The sequence below is a fragment of the Temnothorax longispinosus genome, unplaced genomic scaffold, assembly GCF_030848805.1.
Source record: "Temnothorax longispinosus isolate EJ_2023e unplaced genomic scaffold, Tlon_JGU_v1 HiC_scaffold_30, whole genome shotgun sequence".
Taxonomy (NCBI): domain Eukaryota; kingdom Metazoa; phylum Arthropoda; class Insecta; order Hymenoptera; family Formicidae; genus Temnothorax; species Temnothorax longispinosus.
This window is the reverse complement of record NW_027270121.1, coordinates 36,649-56,031: the sequence shown is the minus strand read 5'-3', so window position 1 is coordinate 56,031 and position 19,383 is coordinate 36,649. Positions and strand designations below refer to the sequence as shown.

Below are 19,383 nucleotides of genomic sequence, written 5' to 3'. Positions count from 1 at the left end.
TAGTTTTTAAGTGTGCAAATAGAAACTTGCACATTGCTTCCTTACAATTTTTAAATGTGCAAGTAGATACATGCACATTGCTTCCTCACAGTTTTTAAATGTGCAAGTAGAAACCTGCACATTGCTTTAGTTTTTAAGTGGGCAAATAGAAACTTGCACATTACTTCCTTACAATTTTTAAGTATGCAAATTATAAATTTGCACATTGCTTAATCAACATTTTATTTTGCTCATAAAACTTTCTCCATGAGGAAGCCTATTTTTTTATGCATAATTATTAGTAGATACTTATTAATTTGGCTTCCTCATAGAGGAAGCTTTGTAAGCAAAATAAAATGTTGAAGCAATGTGCATTGCATACTTAAAAATTGTAAAGAAGTAATGTGCAAGTTTCTACTTGCCCACTTAAAAACTAAATCAATGTGCAGGTTTCTACTTGCACACTTAAAAACTATGAGGAAGCAAATTTCAATTGTGACTCAATTTCAATTGTGTCAAATTTTATTGTGACTAATATCTGTTATACTAATTTATGATATACTATTACAAAAATCAATTAAATAATTAATGTTTTTACTAAAATGATCTCTACTAATTGCGGATATTTTTTATTTCTATTTGGTTCAATCGGTTAGTTAATTCTTCCACGGAAGTAATGTGCAACTTTCTAATTTGCACACTTTTAAATTATTTTTTCTAATTTTGTATCGCGTTGTATTTTTCACTTAAGTAAGGTAGTACAATTCTTTTATTTACTTTCTGTTTGGCGCTCACCAAACTGTATATAGATGCATGTATTATAATCGTTAGTTTAGTCCCGTTCGCATTCGTTGTACATAGTAGTCTTTCGCATACTTAGTATTTAAGTATTTCGGTGACTTGCGCGAAACGTCGGCGGATCGCGATCGACGCGGAATCGATATTTGCGCGACTCACCAATCGGTGCTGCCCTCGCTCACCCCACGAGGGCAGCCGCCTGAAGAACAAGTACTCGCTCGCGACACTTTTCCAGCGCCGCGAGCACGAGACACTCATCGTCTAACCGTCTCAACGTCTCGTCGTCTTGGAGCTCTCTCGCCTTTACACTTCGGAGCCCGAGAGATTAATTTAGCGGCCTGCTAGTGCGATCGCCGGCTTTCTCTGTGTGCCTTGCTTGCTGCCTATTGCCTTGCTTGCTGCCTATTTGCCTTGCTTGCGGCCTACCTGCTACCTTCTCCGCTTGCCTGCTTGCTGCCTGTGACGCCCACGAGCTTGCATGAGAGACGGGTCCTACAGGAGTCGACGGCACAACGAACGGTGAGTCGCATTTCGCTTAACTATCTCGCTTTGAGGAGTCTTTACACACGTCCCCTGGTCCTTCGAGTTCGCTCTTTCGCAAATCCGGGTAAGGCTCTACCGCCCCCCGAGCACTCTCATTTTGATAAAAATTTATACATTGTTTTCGTGGTTGCTCTAACTTCCGCCAATTTTGAGATATCGGGCTATTTATAATTCTATCATATTTTTTAGTCTTTTTAACCCTGTTTCATATATAATTCTTTCCCTCTCTCTTTCCCTCCGTCTTTTCTCCTTTGAATATGCCATCTTTTTTTCCCTCCCTTTGTCCATCTTTGTTTCTTACGGTGTTGCTAAGGTGACGACAAGCGTCTGAACATTCAAAGAAGTGTGAATGTATTAAGAATTTATGAAACTTGACAAGTATTAGATAAAGTTGTAGTTATTCTTTAATTATTATTTAAAAAAAATATATGTATAAAGGAAAGATCCCTAATATGGGATAGGCTTCTAATTTATTAAAATTTTTTTAAAATTTTTAATTTACATCCCAAATAATAATTTTAATACTATAAAACGATCAGGACGAACTTCTGATTTGAGCAGCAGTAGAACACACTAAAAAATATAACAAAAATTAGAAACAACCTGATATCTTAAAATTTGCGAAAGTTAGAGCTATTAAAAGCATTTCTCTAAAAATTATAAACATTTGATCGCGTATAAAGCTGGATCTAATCAACCAAATCTTAAAGAATTATATATATGAAATAGGGGTAGAAAAGACTGAAAAATATACTAAACTTAGAAACAGCCCGATATCTTAAAAGTTGCGGAAGTTAGAGCAACCACAAACATTTCTACAAAAATTCCAAATTTTCTGAAGAAAGAACACTTTACCGATCATCGCCAAATTCAATCCCAACCTTCTTTACATGATACTCTATCGATTAAAAAAAAATGCATGTCGAAAAAATTACAGAAGTTAGAGTATAAACGAACATTTCTACAAAAATTCTAAATTTTATTAAAAAAGAACCGCTTTACCGATCATTGCCAAATTCAATCCTAACCATCCTTACATGATACTTTATCGATTAAAAAAAAAATGATCCCGATATCTCAAAAATTACGGAAATTAGAGCATAAACGGACAACAAAAGCGTACATACATACACACACACATACACACGGACATTTTGTACAAAAGTGATTTTTCGACGTTTTAGAACATTCTAAACACTTTGCCAAAGATACTTAAAAAAAAATTTTTTTTCACGAAAACAAAGCTTTCTTTATGAGGAAGCAAAATGCAATAGTCCATCTGTACAGAAGATACCCAAACAATAAATTTTCATTTAGTAGGTAAAATAAATGGTAATTATTTAGTTTAGGGGCCTCACCTCAAATCTCGATGTAATTATGCTCAAATAAATATTGCATCACGTACATACAATTTATAGTATATGGTCTAATGATGAAGACTATTAGGAAAATCAGGTGGTATATAAGTAACCCGAGCAGGTAAAAAACATTACATTTATAAGAAGAATTTTTGACACACATTTAATAAGTACAAGGAAAACTACAAGACGGTAAAAAACTTTCTTATTTAGTATGTTGTACAATCAACTGAGAGAGAGAGAGAGAGAGAGAGAGAGAGAGAGAGAGGGAGAGGGAGAGGGAGAGGGAGATTGTGATCAGAAGTTAGGTGTAAATAATACCTCCATTAATGTTAGATAATGTGTATATTCCTTTTCCCATAATTTAATAGATGTAAATATCATCTCATCTGGATTATATTGGGTCACCCCGTTCGTACTAATCGTCATGTATGTTTTCTTTATATCTTTATATTCTACAATTCTACAATAAAATTGCTATTTAAATTATCAGTTTCAAGACAAAAAAGGAAATAATATAATTTAAAAAAATTAAATTAATTTTAAATTAGAAATTGAAATTTATATAATTTTTGTTGAATTCAGATTTGTACATTCTTAGCAATAATTATATACAGGCTGTCCCAATGCACTGTATCCAATGCTGTGATGAGGTAGAAAGGATCAAGATAAACAAAATGTCCAGTACTATTTTGCGATATTGCAATATAGAGTTATTAATTAATAATTAATACATCTGAGCGAATGAACGCATGAGAAGCGGTAGGCGGGACTTGGCTGGCGCGCGGGAGGGTTAGTGGAGAGTGTCGAGGAGCGTGGTCACGCGGTGAGTAGAGAAGGGCGTGCTGCGCGCGCCTACCGAGTCCGGCCTACAATTTGATACGATCATTCGCTCAGACGTATTAATTAATAACTTATTAATTATTGCAAATATCGCAAAATAGTACAGGACATTTTTGTTTATCTTGATCTTTTCTACCTCATCATGAGAATTGAATACAGTGCGTTGGGACACCCTGTATATGCTTATTTACAAATAATAATAATGTAAAAATTAACATAAAATTATATTCGAGATTCTGTTCTATTATGCATATAATATTACAAAGTAAACTTGTTGAAATTACAGCGATTTAATGTTTGCCATAACAATTTAAAATAATAAAATATTTCTTACTTCAAAGCGTAAGGGAAGAAATACTCAGAAGTTCGTTTTGCAGCATAAATCATATAGTAAAATCCGCCATTTTCTTGTAATTGTTTTATCAGATCCAGTTGATCTATTACGAATAACTTGAATTTTGTCCCACATTTTATTTCATTTTCTTCGATAACATCACTTCTTGAAGGCATTTCTATTTATAATAATTATAATATGTTATAAATATTGTAATCAAGACGGTAGTGTCTTGCGCCAAGTATACGCATAACGCGAGACCGTCCCCTCATCTCAATAACGGCTGAATCGATCAAGTTCCGAGTAGGCTCAATCAATAGCTTAGGTTTGAATTATATAGTAAAAGTGTTTTCAGATTTCCTCTACGTGCTCTACAAGCGGGGATATTGCGACGCAAAATTTAAATCCTGAAATTTACATTTAACTCTTTTAGGACGGGTGGTCCATTTAGTGACCACCTCTTTCATTTCAGAAATTATAGTCCGATCTTTATTAACTTGCTATATAGGGAGTTTTTATGGTGCACTATGTGAATCTGAAGTCAAAATTAAGAATAGTGGGACCAATATGGCGAATTTAAATTTTTTTAAATGCAATTTACATAAAACTCCCTTTTAGGTTTTTGAGGTCGTTAAGTTCGGATCATTCGGCTTGTTATTGAGCAGAGCTCTTTGCACTTCGATCGCCAGAATAATCGTCAGAATAGAAAAACCATTTTGACATCTACGTCATTAGCTCGAGTACATCAAAACAAATTAAACGTGTCCCGTTCTAAATAGATCTGCTATTTCGAATTTTGTAATTGTTACGTCCTGCGAACTCCACGATTACCCTTCTTCGCGGAAATTCCTATGCGTCTAAAATAGCCCTTAAGATTAGGATAAGTAAACTGAGCACGGACGGTTATCCATCGGCAAGTGAGTTATGATCTCTATTTCCTATTTTCCTTTATGTTTGCTAAACGAGATCGAGAAATCGAGAGAAAACTTCCAGACGACAAAATCCAAACAAACAAAGCATATATACGACTACGTTTTATCAACTTTGCCTGGCCCACTACTATAAAACACGGCGACATGACGCGCCAAAGGGGCCTTAATCTCAGACGGAGTTTGCTGAAGATCTTTATTGCATTGCGCGATTAGCTCAAAATTGCCCGCGCAATGTTCCGACAAACAGAAACGAGGTCTAAAACGTGCTTTTGGAAATCTTGTAAGGGCACGTGGCAGAGGTTTCTGTTTGCAATAAAACTGCAATTAAGATTAGATGGAATGCATTTGTCTGTCGGTACTAAAAACAGGGTTGCGAGATAAATAAGGGACCCTAAACAAAAGAGAAATCAGCGATACTCGAAAAACAAGATGAGTCACTGGAAGAAGCGATGGGTTGCACCCCCAATAAGACAGTGGGGGCCTCACAAGAAGACTCACCAATAAACAGCCGTAAAAATCGATAACCGTTTCTAGCTTTCCAGGATAGGCGAAAACTTAAAGATCCACTTCTTGGGTGAAAAACATCCCGCCAACGAGAAATCTCTTAAACGAAAATTAGAAACATCCCGCCAACGAGAAATCCTTTAAACAAAAACCATACACATTCCACAACGAAATCCACCCTTTCCATCCTTTAAACTTTCCTATATAAATCGCGACATCACGGGGCTCACTCTCTTAGTTCAACTCCTCTTACGAACAGTATCACATTCAAATCCGATCTTGAGTTTTAAGTTAAATTCTGTGCGCAAACTTAAACTCATTGAGTATCGACAAAGGCCTATCCCAAAAAAGATCCAGCCAAATTGAACGTAACACATCATCAAGTAGTAAGTCCCGTAATTCTTTTCTCTTTTTTCGAGTTGTTCCCCCTTCTATCCCTTTATTTTAAAGGTGATCTATCAACTATCGGATCCCCGGGAGTTTATTAAGTATAACGAGTTTATTAGCATCGCGGGTTTAGGTCGATCGGCGTAGGCATTGAATTCGCGGCGATCGTTGGCGTTGTCGCGAGTCTGGCTGACTTGTCGGCTTTTGACTCCCGGCGTCTTCGTCGCTGTCGCGAGTTCGACCGGTTCGCCGTCACCTTGGACTCGTGATGAATTCATTTGTTATCGCGGGTTTGGGTCGATCGGCGTAGGGATTAGATTCGCGGCGGTCGTTGGCGTTGTCGCGGGTCTGGCTGACTTGTCACCTTTTACTCCCAGCGTCTTCGTCGCTGTCGCGGACTCGGCCGGTTCGCTGTCACCTTAAGCTCGTAACGATTTTCTTTTTTTTTTTAATATATGTATTTCCGAGCGGGTCTGAAGAAGATCGACCACTGCATAAATAAAATCGAACATAATAGTTATTTTAAATTAAATGAATTATATTTCCAATAATTTCATATTAAACGTCAATTAAATCGACGGAATCGACGGAACAGGCTTATGGAATCAGTTATGGAATCAGTAAAATCAAACGTCTTAAAACCTTACATAACCTTAACCTTATTTCAGTGGCGATATCCTTATTTTCCATGCATAAATTCTTGTCTCTCTGTTTTTACTTCGCGAATATTTCTTTACATTTTATTTTTAATTGCGACTTAATTTAGTTTCAAATACACATATACACCACACGCACATTTAGTTAAACAATTATGTAATTCAATTTTGATTTCAATTGTAATAATAGCGGGCAGGATGTCCATTTCAAAATAGGTCTTCCTTAAAAAATCCTGCCCGATCACCCCCGCACTTATGTAACACCGCGAGAAGTACATACACACATACACCATACACTTACATTCTACACTTAAATTTATTTTAAATGTTTCAATCCCGCGTTTGATTTGTCTAGTTCTCACTTATTGTAATATCGATAGTTCACCTAACTTAAATTTATAATAAATGTCTTATTTATGTCAAATATAAATTTTTATCTCATTTATTTATAACTTAAGACCTCACCCACTACTCATCTCCCTCTCGAAATCGCACGAGGTCCGATCCTAAGTTAAAGGGATTAAATTCCCTGACTCAAAAGAGGACCGACGATCGCACCGCTCCGCGCTCACGGAAGGCGTCTCTACGGACGTTGACCCTTCCTGAGCCATTGAAAGTGCGTTCGACTCGCGCCACGCGCTTCAGAACGTGTACACCTGCGAACGACATTTGTAAGTATCTGGTTGCGTCCTTCCTTACCCCTACCCCTCTGGTTAGCCTTTCCTTCGGTTTCCAGTTTTTCTTATCTTAATCCTGGGGTTAAACGTAACATAATTTTAAGGTTGTATTTGAATTTAGCAAACTCAAAACCTATATAAAGTGAATTTTATGCAAATTGCATCATTATTAGAAAATTAGGCCGGCCATATTAAAGCCAAATAAGTCGTTCTACATTAGTCGCAAGCCAATCGCATAAACGCAAGCAGTACTACTTCCAGTCGCAAATAGCAATTACAAGATTTGACCAAATCCAAAATTTGCGTCTCTCCCACCATTTTCATGAATGTTTGCGTCCAGAGATTCATTTTTATTTTATTATAAATCTTTGCGGGTTACAATAAAACACGAAATAAATGAACAAGCCAAATAGACAACGGAGCTCTATGCTCATTGCCTTACAAATAATAGCAGAAACGCAAATTTTGGATTTGGTTAAACCTTGTAATTGCTATTTAAGATCACATTACGACTGGAAGTAGTACTGTTTGCGAAAAAAGCAATACTACTTGCTTGTACTACTAACAGTTCTGCTTGCTTAGAACATGTTGTTAATGACATTTTTATAACAATTCTCTTCTTTAATTGGCTGTGACTGCAGTGTAAAAGCTCAAATTGCAATCCTCTTGCGACTTGTGACAATATGGATTATTTGCGACTAATGTAGACTTTTATATGTCAAGATTTTGGAATTCTGAGGCCAGAATCGTAAAGAGCAATCCATAAACCTTAAGAAAACTATAGTTTTGATATTTTATTCTTGTTACAAAGCCTCAGTCCTGAAAAAGTTAAGGGATCTTAAAGTTACATGTTTTACCGATTGAACACGCTATTTCCTATATATTTCGTATTGTATTTATAGATTTACAAATTTTTTTATAAAATTTAAGTATATGCATTTATACATATTTACCGAACAAGTTTTATGCCAAAAATAAAAAAAATTTTAAACTTAAAAAATTTTTACTTTTTAAAATAAAAAGAAGTTTTTCAAATACAATGTTTTGTGGAGGTATGGTTACGTGAAGTTATACGAAATTTTGATATGAATTGACTGTTGCGATAATTTTGTTGACTAGTATACAGGGTGTATACAGAAAAATCGGGACACTGGATTATCTCGGAAAGATGACATTTTCGGAAGAAATTCTTTAGACAAAAGTTGTTTAAAAAGGTTTAAAAGGGTTTAAAAAGATCTATTTACTGACTGTATCAAGAGACACGGTAGTGTCTCGCGCCAAGTACGCGCGAAACGAGACGCACCGTGACTCATTTACGCGAACGTACGAGTTGCGAGTACCCGAGATTTTGAGATCTCAATAACGAGTGAACGGATCAATTTCTAAGTAGGCTTGATCGATAGCTTGGAGTTTGATTTATAAATAAGAGTCTTTATTTTTCCGTTACGTGCCCTACGAGCGAAGATATTGCGATGCAAAGTCCAAATGTGGAACATTTTTATTTAAGAAACGTCCACGTCGGACAAAAATGGCGGCTGGTGTGTCACTTTTCCATTTTTGACATGAGAGTGCACTCGTGCACTGTCGCAGTGCGTGACAGTTTTTTATAACCTAGAAAAGGATAAGTGTGTGATAGTCGTGACCGTTGCCGCGTCGTGACAGATAGTGAAATATATATAAGTATTGACCGTAGAGAGCTGATGCCGAGAAATCTTTAAGAAGGAAGGTGTATCTATATACAAAATCGTACAAACACGTACGTATATGCTGCCTTGTAAAAGTTGTCAAACTGTATGTTTACGCAAGCGTTACTTCTGTAGTAACTTAGATAATTTACTCGTTTACGCGGGATGAATTATCATAAGTTACTACAGAACCTCCGTTTACGTGGAGGAATTATCGTATAAGTTACTACGGAAGTAAAACATAGTATATACGCTTGCATAAACATAGTAGGGGAGACCGGGGCTAAGCCGACAGCGGGGCGAACTTGACACTAGGCTTTTTGCCAATTTAAATCTATCGTAGAAACTTGCCTTTGCTACTGTAAATGCGTCTTTATGTGCCAGTATTGTCAACGGAATTTGGTAACATTCTGAGTTATAGTGTAATTTTTAACGCGACATAAGTGTTTTTGATAGTGAAAAGTAATTTTTCTGATCTCTCGAAAATGTCTACTCTTTCATCGAGCTTTACTTTTGCAAATCTACCGGTAAGTGATTTTGATGGGAAATTCGATGCTTTATACGAATCCGATAATAATTTTTGGATATTTTCAAAATTTATATATTTTTGGAGTAACAAAAGTAAAAAACGACGTTCGGGGCTAAGTCGACACGACGCCACCGGGGCAAAGACGACACTAACCTAAAGTGACATTATCGCAAAAAAGGTCACTGTTTCGTCCGATTCCGATGACGATTTAAGGAACATCTGTTGCGTGTGTTCGGAAAACATTTCATTAGCTTCTAATAACAAACAATGCATCTTATGCAACCGTATGGCTCATGACGAATGTGTGCGCACATTTGATCGCGAGTTTACGTGTATAAATTGTTTTTCAGACAGTTCAGAAAAAGATAATTAAAAGTTTAATCTTTTTTTTTCTCATTATTTTAAAAATTGTTTACTTTATTCCGACTTTTTGTTTCTAATACACAATGTCTTTTCATTTGATAAACAATGTATTTTTATTTTTAAACAATAAAAAAATAAGTTCCAGATTAAATTGTGTCGATCAAACAAAGTGTTGAGTTTGCCCCGGCGGGGTGTCGAGTTCGCCCCGTCATTTTTCAATTCGAAAATTTGTCTTCGCGTCACTTTTCCTTTCCTGGCGGCAAAACAAAGCGACGTACAGCAAAACTTCCTGAATCAATTTTGTACCTGAAGAAACACTCTTTAAATATATATCATTGAATTTGCCTAAAAATTTTAATTAAATATTAAAAATTACCTTTGAAAAAATAGTGTCGGCTTAGCCCCGGTCTCCCCTATATAATAACTAAAAAATTGATAGTGTGTGACAGTACTGACAGTCGTGACCGTCGCGTCGCCGCGTCGTGACAGTTACTACGTTTACGCGAGCGTTACTTCTGTAGTAACTTACGATAATTCACTCGTTTACGCGGAGTAAATTATTGTAAGTTACTACAAAATCCCGTTTACGCGAAGGAAAATTCCGTTTACGCGAAGGGGTAATTCTTCAGTTTAGCTACTTTAGCACAGAAATCGATGAAATTAGGCTTATTTGACGCGTTTTTGCACGAAACGAAAGAATCTGGCAGAAAAAAATGTTGCTCTGCCCCGCAAAGCGAGATATTAATCGTTAAAGTTGACAGGAATCCAGGTTATGATTCCTGTCATACTGACGAGATGTAGCGACTATGGACATGCCCCGCGGCCACATACGCATGCTCCGTGGCCGCACGCGCATGCAAAAGTGCGCAAATTTGAAACTAGTGCGCGAAATGAGAACTACAATGAAACAAATGAAGCGCGCTAAAATCATACGTGAAGTCGCAGGCACGTGCAATGTCATTTACAACCTGCACATCTCTTACAATGGCATACTCAGTCCAGCAATTAAACAATAATCCGTGGCTTGCGATTCAGGACATCATTGGCAATGCAAATACGTGGCCGAAATTTATACGGCAAATGTTCTGGGATAAAAATTTTACGGATCATAACCGAATGATTATTGTCAATTTTGCATTTATGAATGAGGTATCGGAAGAATTTTTGCATGATGTATTAGCTTTCACGCTAAAAAATGCATACACAGCTGAGAGGAAGCGCAATATTGAGTATAGATATCGATATTTAAATCATGAGGTAATTTTTTCAATATTAATTGATAACTATAGCAAACAAGTATATTGTTTTTTATTCTTTGTAGCAATTGGGACAAATGCGACGCAGCCGTGTGTACAGTTACAGCCTTTTAGATAGAGAAATGTTAAATCTTAATGGCAATCCAATAAATAAATAAAATTGAATGTATTATTTTGAAGTTGTGATTTTCATTAAAACAGATATTTTGTACTTAACTATTTAAAGCGCGTCACTAACCTATGTAGGTTAATGACACGCTTTAAAAATATTTAACTGTTTAAAGCGCGTCACTAACTTACATAGGTTAGTTGACGCGCTTTAAAAGTATTTAACTGTTTAATGATTTTCGTTAAAGCAGGGCACACACACACATGTGTATGTCCTGCTTTATAGAAGTTGTGATTTTTGTTAAAACAGGGCACACACACACGTATGTATGCCCTGCTTTATAGAAGTTGTGATTTTCGTTAAAACAGGGCACACACACACGTGTGTATGCTCTGCTTTATAATTGCCCATACAGCACAGTAAGATTTCAGAAACATTGCAGTGACATTACATTGAAACATTGAAACATTGCACAGAAGTTTCGAAAGATTTTTGCAACTTTGCTGCAAGCTTGCGGCAACGTTGAAATGTCCGCCCTCAGAAATATTGCACTGAAATATTACAGCAACATTGCAATGTATACTCCCATACAGCACAGTAAGATTTCAGAAACATTGCAGTGACATTACATTGAAACACTGAAACATTGCACAGAAGTTTCGAAAGATTTTTGCAACTTTGCTGCAAACTTGCGGCAACGTTGAAATGCAATATATACTATTTATTATATCACGTTATAAGAAAGGTAATTATTTCACATAATTGTCACAGACATGTCATACACCAGATTTCAACGAGTAAATATTATGAGCAGTGTACATCACAGATAAAAAGTGATACGTATAGTTGCTATGTAATTAAATATATAAATATATATATATATTTAATATAAATGTAATATAAATATATATATATATATATATTTAATTACATAGCAACTATACGTATCACTTTTTATCTGTGATGTACACTGCTCATAATATTTACTCGTTGAAATATGTATGAGATGTCTGAGGCAATATATGAAATAATTACCTTTTACTGGAATAATATATTTATAAATAATTTAAAGATGTGTATAAATAAAAGCAATTTGAACACATACATTTATTTTTTTTTACATATTATATATATATATATATAAGATAAAAAATACATTTTTTATAACATTTATTTTTATTTGTTTTATTATTTTTGTTTTATATTTGTATGTAATATATTTTATTATCTTTTACTTATAAGTACTCTGCATCTACTTGCTCGTCCTCTTCCTCTGCAGCTATTTGCTCGTGCTCTTCCTCCGCGTAGCTATGCCTAGAAATATTTAATAAAAAAAATTAAAATTTTATTTTTATTATATATCTATTCAAAATAATTTATATTTAATAATGCATAGTATAATTAAAATTTGAAATTATATACTATGATTGTTTCTTTCAGAAATTTAGAGTAGGCTTTAAAAATATATAAAACTCATTACAAAGATTTGAAATAATTGTATAAAACATATATCTGCGTTATAGTTGCATTTGTTACTGTTATATTAGAAATTTTGTTTAAAATATTATAAATAGAACAAATATGTGTAAACAATAAACGTACTTTTTCTTTGAACAACTTTCTCTTTGAAATCTTAAAGTTCCTTGACTCAGCCATTTCGATATAGAATTTGCGATTTCTGCATCGGTTATTTGTCTGTGTACTGCACGAACAGCTTCTATAATACAAAAATGCTATATTATAATTAAATATATTAAAAATAAGAGTATACGTAAAAATATATATATATATATAAATTGTGATATACATGTATACATATATATACTATGTATATATATATATATATATATTTTTTTTTTTGTAATTTTTTGAAATTTGAAAGATATAGGCTAACTTTCAATATGTTTACATTATATCACATATAAGCTGTTGCTTAGGATTATTCATAAATTTAGTACAATTAAATACAAAATAATTTTATTGATAACTTATATATTTTTTGTATTATTATGATACTAAATAAATGTTAATTAAAATATTTAATTTTAATTAAAACAAATTGCACAATTAAATTACAAAATAAACTTACGTGTGATTATATTTGCCAGTTTCAAGTCTTTGAAACTATGTTTATTTTTTCTTCCAGCCCAGCTGAACTGTTGAGCCAATGGATTTGTTAGCATCTTTTTTAATATGTTGCGTATCATAACATGTGAATTGTTTCCACCAACCAGTTTCAAAATATTAAACTAGAAAAGTAAATATAATTAATAATGTTATATGACAATAATATATAATACAACTAACATTTTGTACTAATTAATAATTAAAATTATAAATATAAATAATAATTATAAAAAATTATAGAAAAGTACAAGTAAATATTCTAAACATTCCGTCTTTAAGAAAATATGTACAAAACAGATAGATGCTTGCAAATGTAAAAATAACTTTACTGTTGAAAAATTATTCAATACATAAACAATTAAATTCCTTTTATAAATCAGTCAATTTACATGCATCTAGACATTATACATAGTACATAGTAAAAGAATGATAACATAAAGAAATATTGAAAATTATACCACATAATTCTTAAATTTTTCTTCGTTTAGTTGTTCCTCAAATAATTTTAAATCTTCATATGATGAAATTGGTAATTCAATATTAAATTCATGTTCTATGTTTATTGGACATGAAATGTTCTGTTCAATCCAATTAATCGTACTTTGCATTGTCTCACTCTTGTATATGAGTTTATTTAATTTAGACAACACTAGCTTCTTAAATTCTGAAAGAATAATGTTATAAATTATTAAGACGCGGTTGCACCAACGTTATTTTGGCTTTAAGCGAGACTTAACGTGTATAAAACTATCTTCATCATTCTTTCTAAATAAATATACATACATTTCACTTAAAGTCGAACTAATGTTGGTGCAATCAAGCCAAAGTAACTTTAGTATTTTACATATGTGAACACTTTTAAATATTGTAAATAAAATATTGTTTTATCTGTATTGTTTTCATAAAAAAGGTATTAGAATTAGCAAGATGTACCATGAAAATCATTGATATTTATCTTCTTATCTTCTTCATCGAGATTAACAACTTTTTTAGTAAGTCCTGAAACGCTTGAAATACTTTTTTTGTTATTTTCTGTAGAAGAGAAAAAGATTACAAATATTAGTACAAATTATTAACAAATATTAAACAGTAGTATTTATAGTTTTTACGCACCATTAATATTTATTCTTTTTTTATTATTAATAATAGTTTCTTTATGTGATGTATTTTTAATATTTTCCGTACTCCTTTTCGGTGTATTTGATACAAAATTTTGTAATTTTGGAAAAGAAGGTAAATGCTTTTTATTTTGGTTTTCTTTATTTTCATCATCTTCTTCATCTGAAGAGGATGAAAAGTTTCTTTTTGCATTATTACGTCGCTTTTCTTTTTTTTTCTTTTGTAACTCGTCAGACGAAATTTCAGTAGTTTCTACATTAGATGTTTCTTGTGCAGTAACTAATTTTTCGATTCCTTTTTCGTAAGTATCTGTATTTGAAATAGAAAAATATTAATTATATACACGCATACATAATACAAGAAAGATATAATTCACTTACCTGCTACGCCAAACACTCTTTTTACAAGTAGCTCATCCCAGTCTGATTCATCTCGTGGTGTTTCTTGTTTAATTATTGCTTTATTAATGCGGAGTTTCGTTTTATAATGACTGGGCCAAATACAGGATTGCTTGTCAGCGTTATACCATATTGCTGGTACTAGCTGTAGTCCATCATGGAACTCCACAATTATGAACCCACAATTTTCCATTTTTCTGACAGCATGTATAAAAACACATTATGTATATGAACAAGTTTTACAAAAGTTTTAAAACAAGAAAAGTACTATTATATTTTGTCTACAAGTCGTAGTCGTAAAATCGTAAGCAAATCGCCCTATCACAATCAAGTTTTCTTATATATTCTTGACTGTCGTTGGTCAATTTGTTGTACGATCTTATAACTACGACTCATTGTAAACGACGCATTAAACTACATGTTTTAAGGGAAATATTGCAAATGTATTTTTATCATTTCCATACGGAATTTTCCAAGCTTTATATAGTAAATTAGTAATTGGCCAGGAACATATATTATCATTTCTTATAGTCATTACTTTAATGCCGAATTGGCTTGATTCACAGGGTATATCATACAAATCTTTAACATGTGTAAGTATCTTACCAATGAAAAATATATCATTGTTCTCATTTTTTATTATATTCATAACTAAAATGTACGTATCATCTTTTAAAATGCAACAATTATTAGCAGAATTTTTACAATTTACGTAAAAGCGATCATTAGATATTTGTAGATACTGCGATTTAACATTATAATTATTACATATTGGTCCATTGTTATGCAAGTGTTTACATAAATATAATTTTGTATTATTAAAATTACTTTTTAATGATAATATATTATCAACCTCTGCGTATCTTTTTATTAACTGCTGTAAAGGTTTCTCATTTTTTCTTAATTTCTTTTTTATAGATTGCATAAAGTTTTCAAACCGAAACGCACTAAAATTGTCTATTGGACCGAATGTCCTAACATCTGAACATAAATGTAACAAATTATGTACGTTATGAGATATATATTCTCTACCATATAATATTTGAAAAGACCTCACAAAATTCTCTAGTAAAGCCTCAGCAAAATCCAAAAAATATCCTTGACACAAATTTGGACATGTAAGAATCGTCATAGCTATATGAAGTGTAAGAAAGTGATTATAAATATCATTCCTTAATATATTACGTAACACTACAGGCCCTATATATAAAAGAAAAGTTCTAAATTCTACTGCTTTCCAGTGCTTAATATCGTTGGTAGACCTTGGTTTTCTTACAAACTCTTTGGGCGTTGAACTTCTAATTAAAAGCAGTAGATGTGATATTTTATTTTTCGCTCTGCTGTTTAATCGGACACTCCGAGGTCCTTTGTGTAACCAAAGTAAAATTAATTTTTTTACAATACCTAAACATACTAAATGCATGTAATCTAATGGTGTTCTCTTTATAGGTAAGAATCCGGGAATCTTATTTAAAATACTGTAACCGATTTGAAAATCTTTGTAAGCATTGATAGCGAATAATTCATCTGTTCTTAAAGGATATAATTTTACAATTGGAAAGCAAGTTCTGCCCTTTATACTTTCTCCTTTGATAATGCATTTCGTGCAACTGTGAAATCCGGTATGGCCTTTTGTGCATAATACAAAAGATTTCGCAGGAGCATCACATATCAAAGCTTCCAAACTAATTTTTACCACACTATTATTATAAAAATAACCCTCATTTATGAAATAAGTTAAATCGTTTACAAAAGGTTCCAAAAAAACGTTTGAAATTTCAGGTTTTTTATGACCAAAAAAAGCACCAACTAAATACACATCATTATGTGTTACATTAGAACATAAAATAGGCCACAAAGATGCATTTGATGATTTAGATACAGGAAGACCATCAATGTTCAACATTAAACGAATATGTTTACTATTACATTTCAATAACATATTTTTAATTATATTACTTAAACCCCAATAGAAATATTCGCCTCCACATATTTCTAAAACTTCTGTTTGGCGTGGAGTTTTTAATAATGTTCTTACGTCTTTGAAAAAATGACAAGGTGTATGTTCCTGTAAAATCTTTAACAGTTTATTACATGCATTGTGACAGATATTATATTCTATACTCCATGTAGCTATGGCGTTTCTAAATGCTTTATCATCTCTCTCATCAGTTTTTGTGTTATCTATATTTCTATCATCTATATCTATATCTATATCTATATTTGGACTCTGCGATCTATTATTATCATGTTCTTCTACATTACTTCCATGTTGATAATTATTATCTAAAGTAAAGTGTATAACATCATGTGTAATAGTTTTATTGAAAACTGGATTATTTCTTTCGTCATTTCTTACGTCATTTTTTTCGACAGAACCATTTAAAAAAACATGAGTTTGTGTGGATGTTCCTGCAATATCTATTGCAGTTTTATTTGCAATAATTCGCCTAGCATGACGTTTAGAGACATTAATATTTATTTTTTGTGTATTAATCATATTTAAAAAATTAATTTGTTCATATACAATATTTTGCTGAAAAAAAAAATGGATATAAGAATATATTTATATTTATTTTTAAAATATATTTATTTTTTATTTATTCTACATTTTTATATTTTATACGTATATATACTAGAGCTCGGAAAAAAAACCGGGTAACAAGAGAACGGATACTGCATATCACAACTGCGAAATATCAAAAAATGTCGCGAGACTCTCGCTTTAAATACAAGTTGAATTCCGATTTATATGCTTGATTTACCAAAAGACAAATAGGATTTATGAATATAATAAATCGCAAAATAAAAATTGAGACATATCTAAAATATATAAGTTTAGATTTACTGATATTTAGAATATTAGAATATATATAGATTAAATACCATTAAACAAGACGAACATTATAAAATTTATCAAGGTGAGAGAGAGAGAGAGAGAGAGAGAGGGAGAGAGGGAGAGATAGAGAGAGAGAGAGAGAGAGAGAGAGAGAGAAAGAGAGAGAGAGAGAGAGAGAGAGAGAGAGAGAGAGAGAGAGAGAGAGAGCCGTAGTGGAGATGTTTCTAATCATGTCAAGTATATGCTGCGATCCGTACAATTCCTTTATTAGCCGTGCTCGTTTAACGACTTCCAGCATTGACAAAGAACAGAACAGCCGCATACCGCTAATGTCGCGCTTTGATTAGTTTGTCTAATTAAGTTTTGAACAAGTAGCACCACTCTAACCTTAATTTCGCCAAGAAGTTCACTCGTGCGTACAGGTTCCTGAATATGCGGATACTAGCGGAACCGGTGCGGAACCGTATGTGCAAAAGATAACAGGCGGGCGGGCGGGTACCCGGTTATCCTGGTATTCCGAGCTCTATAAATCGATTTAACCTTAGTTCGTCATACTTACTGCGTAATTCAGCTGCCGTTACTTCGAGCAACACCACTGATATGAAATACAGTACCAGCTAACAGTGAGCCTTCTTCTTCTTAGTTTAATTGCTCTTCTCCGAGGACAATATGGCTCTAACAGTGAGCCACACCCGTAATAATTTGACTTTGTTTTGTCTCGACTCGTTTCCACTCGTCTCGATCATCACCATATCACTCGCGGCTTGCGGCACTGCTTCCTGCCACTCGTGCCAACTTCGTAATTTCAAAATATGGCTAACATTTAATATTGCGTATTTAACATTTCCGCAAGCAGCCTGAATCATTTCAGGCAAAAAATTACAATTGTATGTCTCTGTAGTATTTCTGCAATCATTTCGGCGAAATATTACAATTGTATGTCTCTGTAGTATTTCTGCAATATTACATTGTAACGTGAAATGTTGCAACGTTTCTGCAACGTAACTGAAAACTTTTGTGCTGTATGTAAGTGACTTTTGCATGCGCGTGCGGCCACTGAGCATGCGCATGTGGCCGCGGGGCATGTCCGTAGTCGCTACATCTTGTCGGTATGACAGGAATCATAACCTGATTCCTGTCAACTTTAACGATTAATATATCGCGTCGCGGGGCAGAGCGACACTTTTTTCTGCCAGATTTTTTCGTTTCGTGCAAAAACGCGTCAAATAAGCCCAATTTCATCAATGTTTGTGCTGAGGTAGCTAAACTGAAGAATTACCCGCGAAGGAATTATCGTAAGTTTACTACAGAAGTAACGCTCGCGTAAACGTAGTAAGTGACATATATAAAGTATTAACCACAGAGAAGATCTTTAAAAAGAAATATATGCTGTCTTGTAAAAGTTGTCGAACTATATGTTTACGCGAGTGAGTACATCTGTATTAGTAAAACTTACAGTAATTCATATTAAGATACGTCATCGTCTCTCAATCAGAGAAACGTAACTTTCACTACTTTCAACGGTGGCTCTTGATTTCCGATCATGATCCGACTATCTATAAAATCTCCCGTTTCCGCGGAGGAATTATCGTATCGTAAGTTACTACAGAAGTAACGTTCGCGTAAATAGGTTGGTTATAAAAATAACACGATGTTATATATGCGGTTTGCCGTGAATATATATATATATATATATATATATATATATATATGTATGAATATGTATAATATGTATATGTGTGTGATTTCTGTCCAGTGCTCTGAATGTCATCTAGTCACACATATCAAGAATTTTCTATGGGCTTCTTCAGAAGATAGGATACGAAGAAAATCCTAATGATGACGATATCGCAAAGATGCTTAGGCTAGATGCCACGAAATGTGCATGTATCGTCGGTCACGCGGAATGCAAGAGAAAAGCCGCCTTTAAATTGAGCGAACATTCAC

The 19,383-nt window shown here is 33.5% G+C and overlaps 1 protein-coding gene across 4 annotated transcripts; it reads right to left on the bottom strand.

Moving 5' to 3' along the window:
- Nucleotides 1–12,061: 12,061 nt before the first annotated feature.
- Nucleotides 12,062–18,368, bottom strand: LOC139824234 (uncharacterized). 4 transcript variants are annotated; one of them, XM_071796748.1, is made up of 9 exons: nucleotides 18,051–18,368; nucleotides 17,824–17,959; nucleotides 14,580–14,794; nucleotides 14,194–14,508; nucleotides 14,014–14,112; nucleotides 13,539–13,744; nucleotides 13,043–13,202; nucleotides 12,556–12,670; nucleotides 12,062–12,267 (listed from the first exon to the last, which is right to left on the bottom strand). In XM_071796748.1, exons 3-9 carry the CDS (start codon nucleotides 14,788–14,790, stop codon nucleotides 12,189–12,191), a joined length of 1,185 nt encoding a protein of 394 aa, XP_071652849.1. In that variant the 5' UTR covers nucleotides 14,791–14,794; nucleotides 17,824–17,959; nucleotides 18,051–18,368; the 3' UTR covers nucleotides 12,062–12,188. The 4 variants fall into 4 exon arrangements, with proteins under 4 accessions (XP_071652849.1, XP_071652848.1, XP_071652850.1 ...); XM_071796747.1 differs by lacking the exon at nucleotides 17,824–17,959 and having other exon boundaries at nucleotides 17,996–18,368; XM_071796749.1 differs by lacking the exon at nucleotides 17,824–17,959.
- Nucleotides 18,369–19,383: the final 1,015 nt, after the last annotated feature.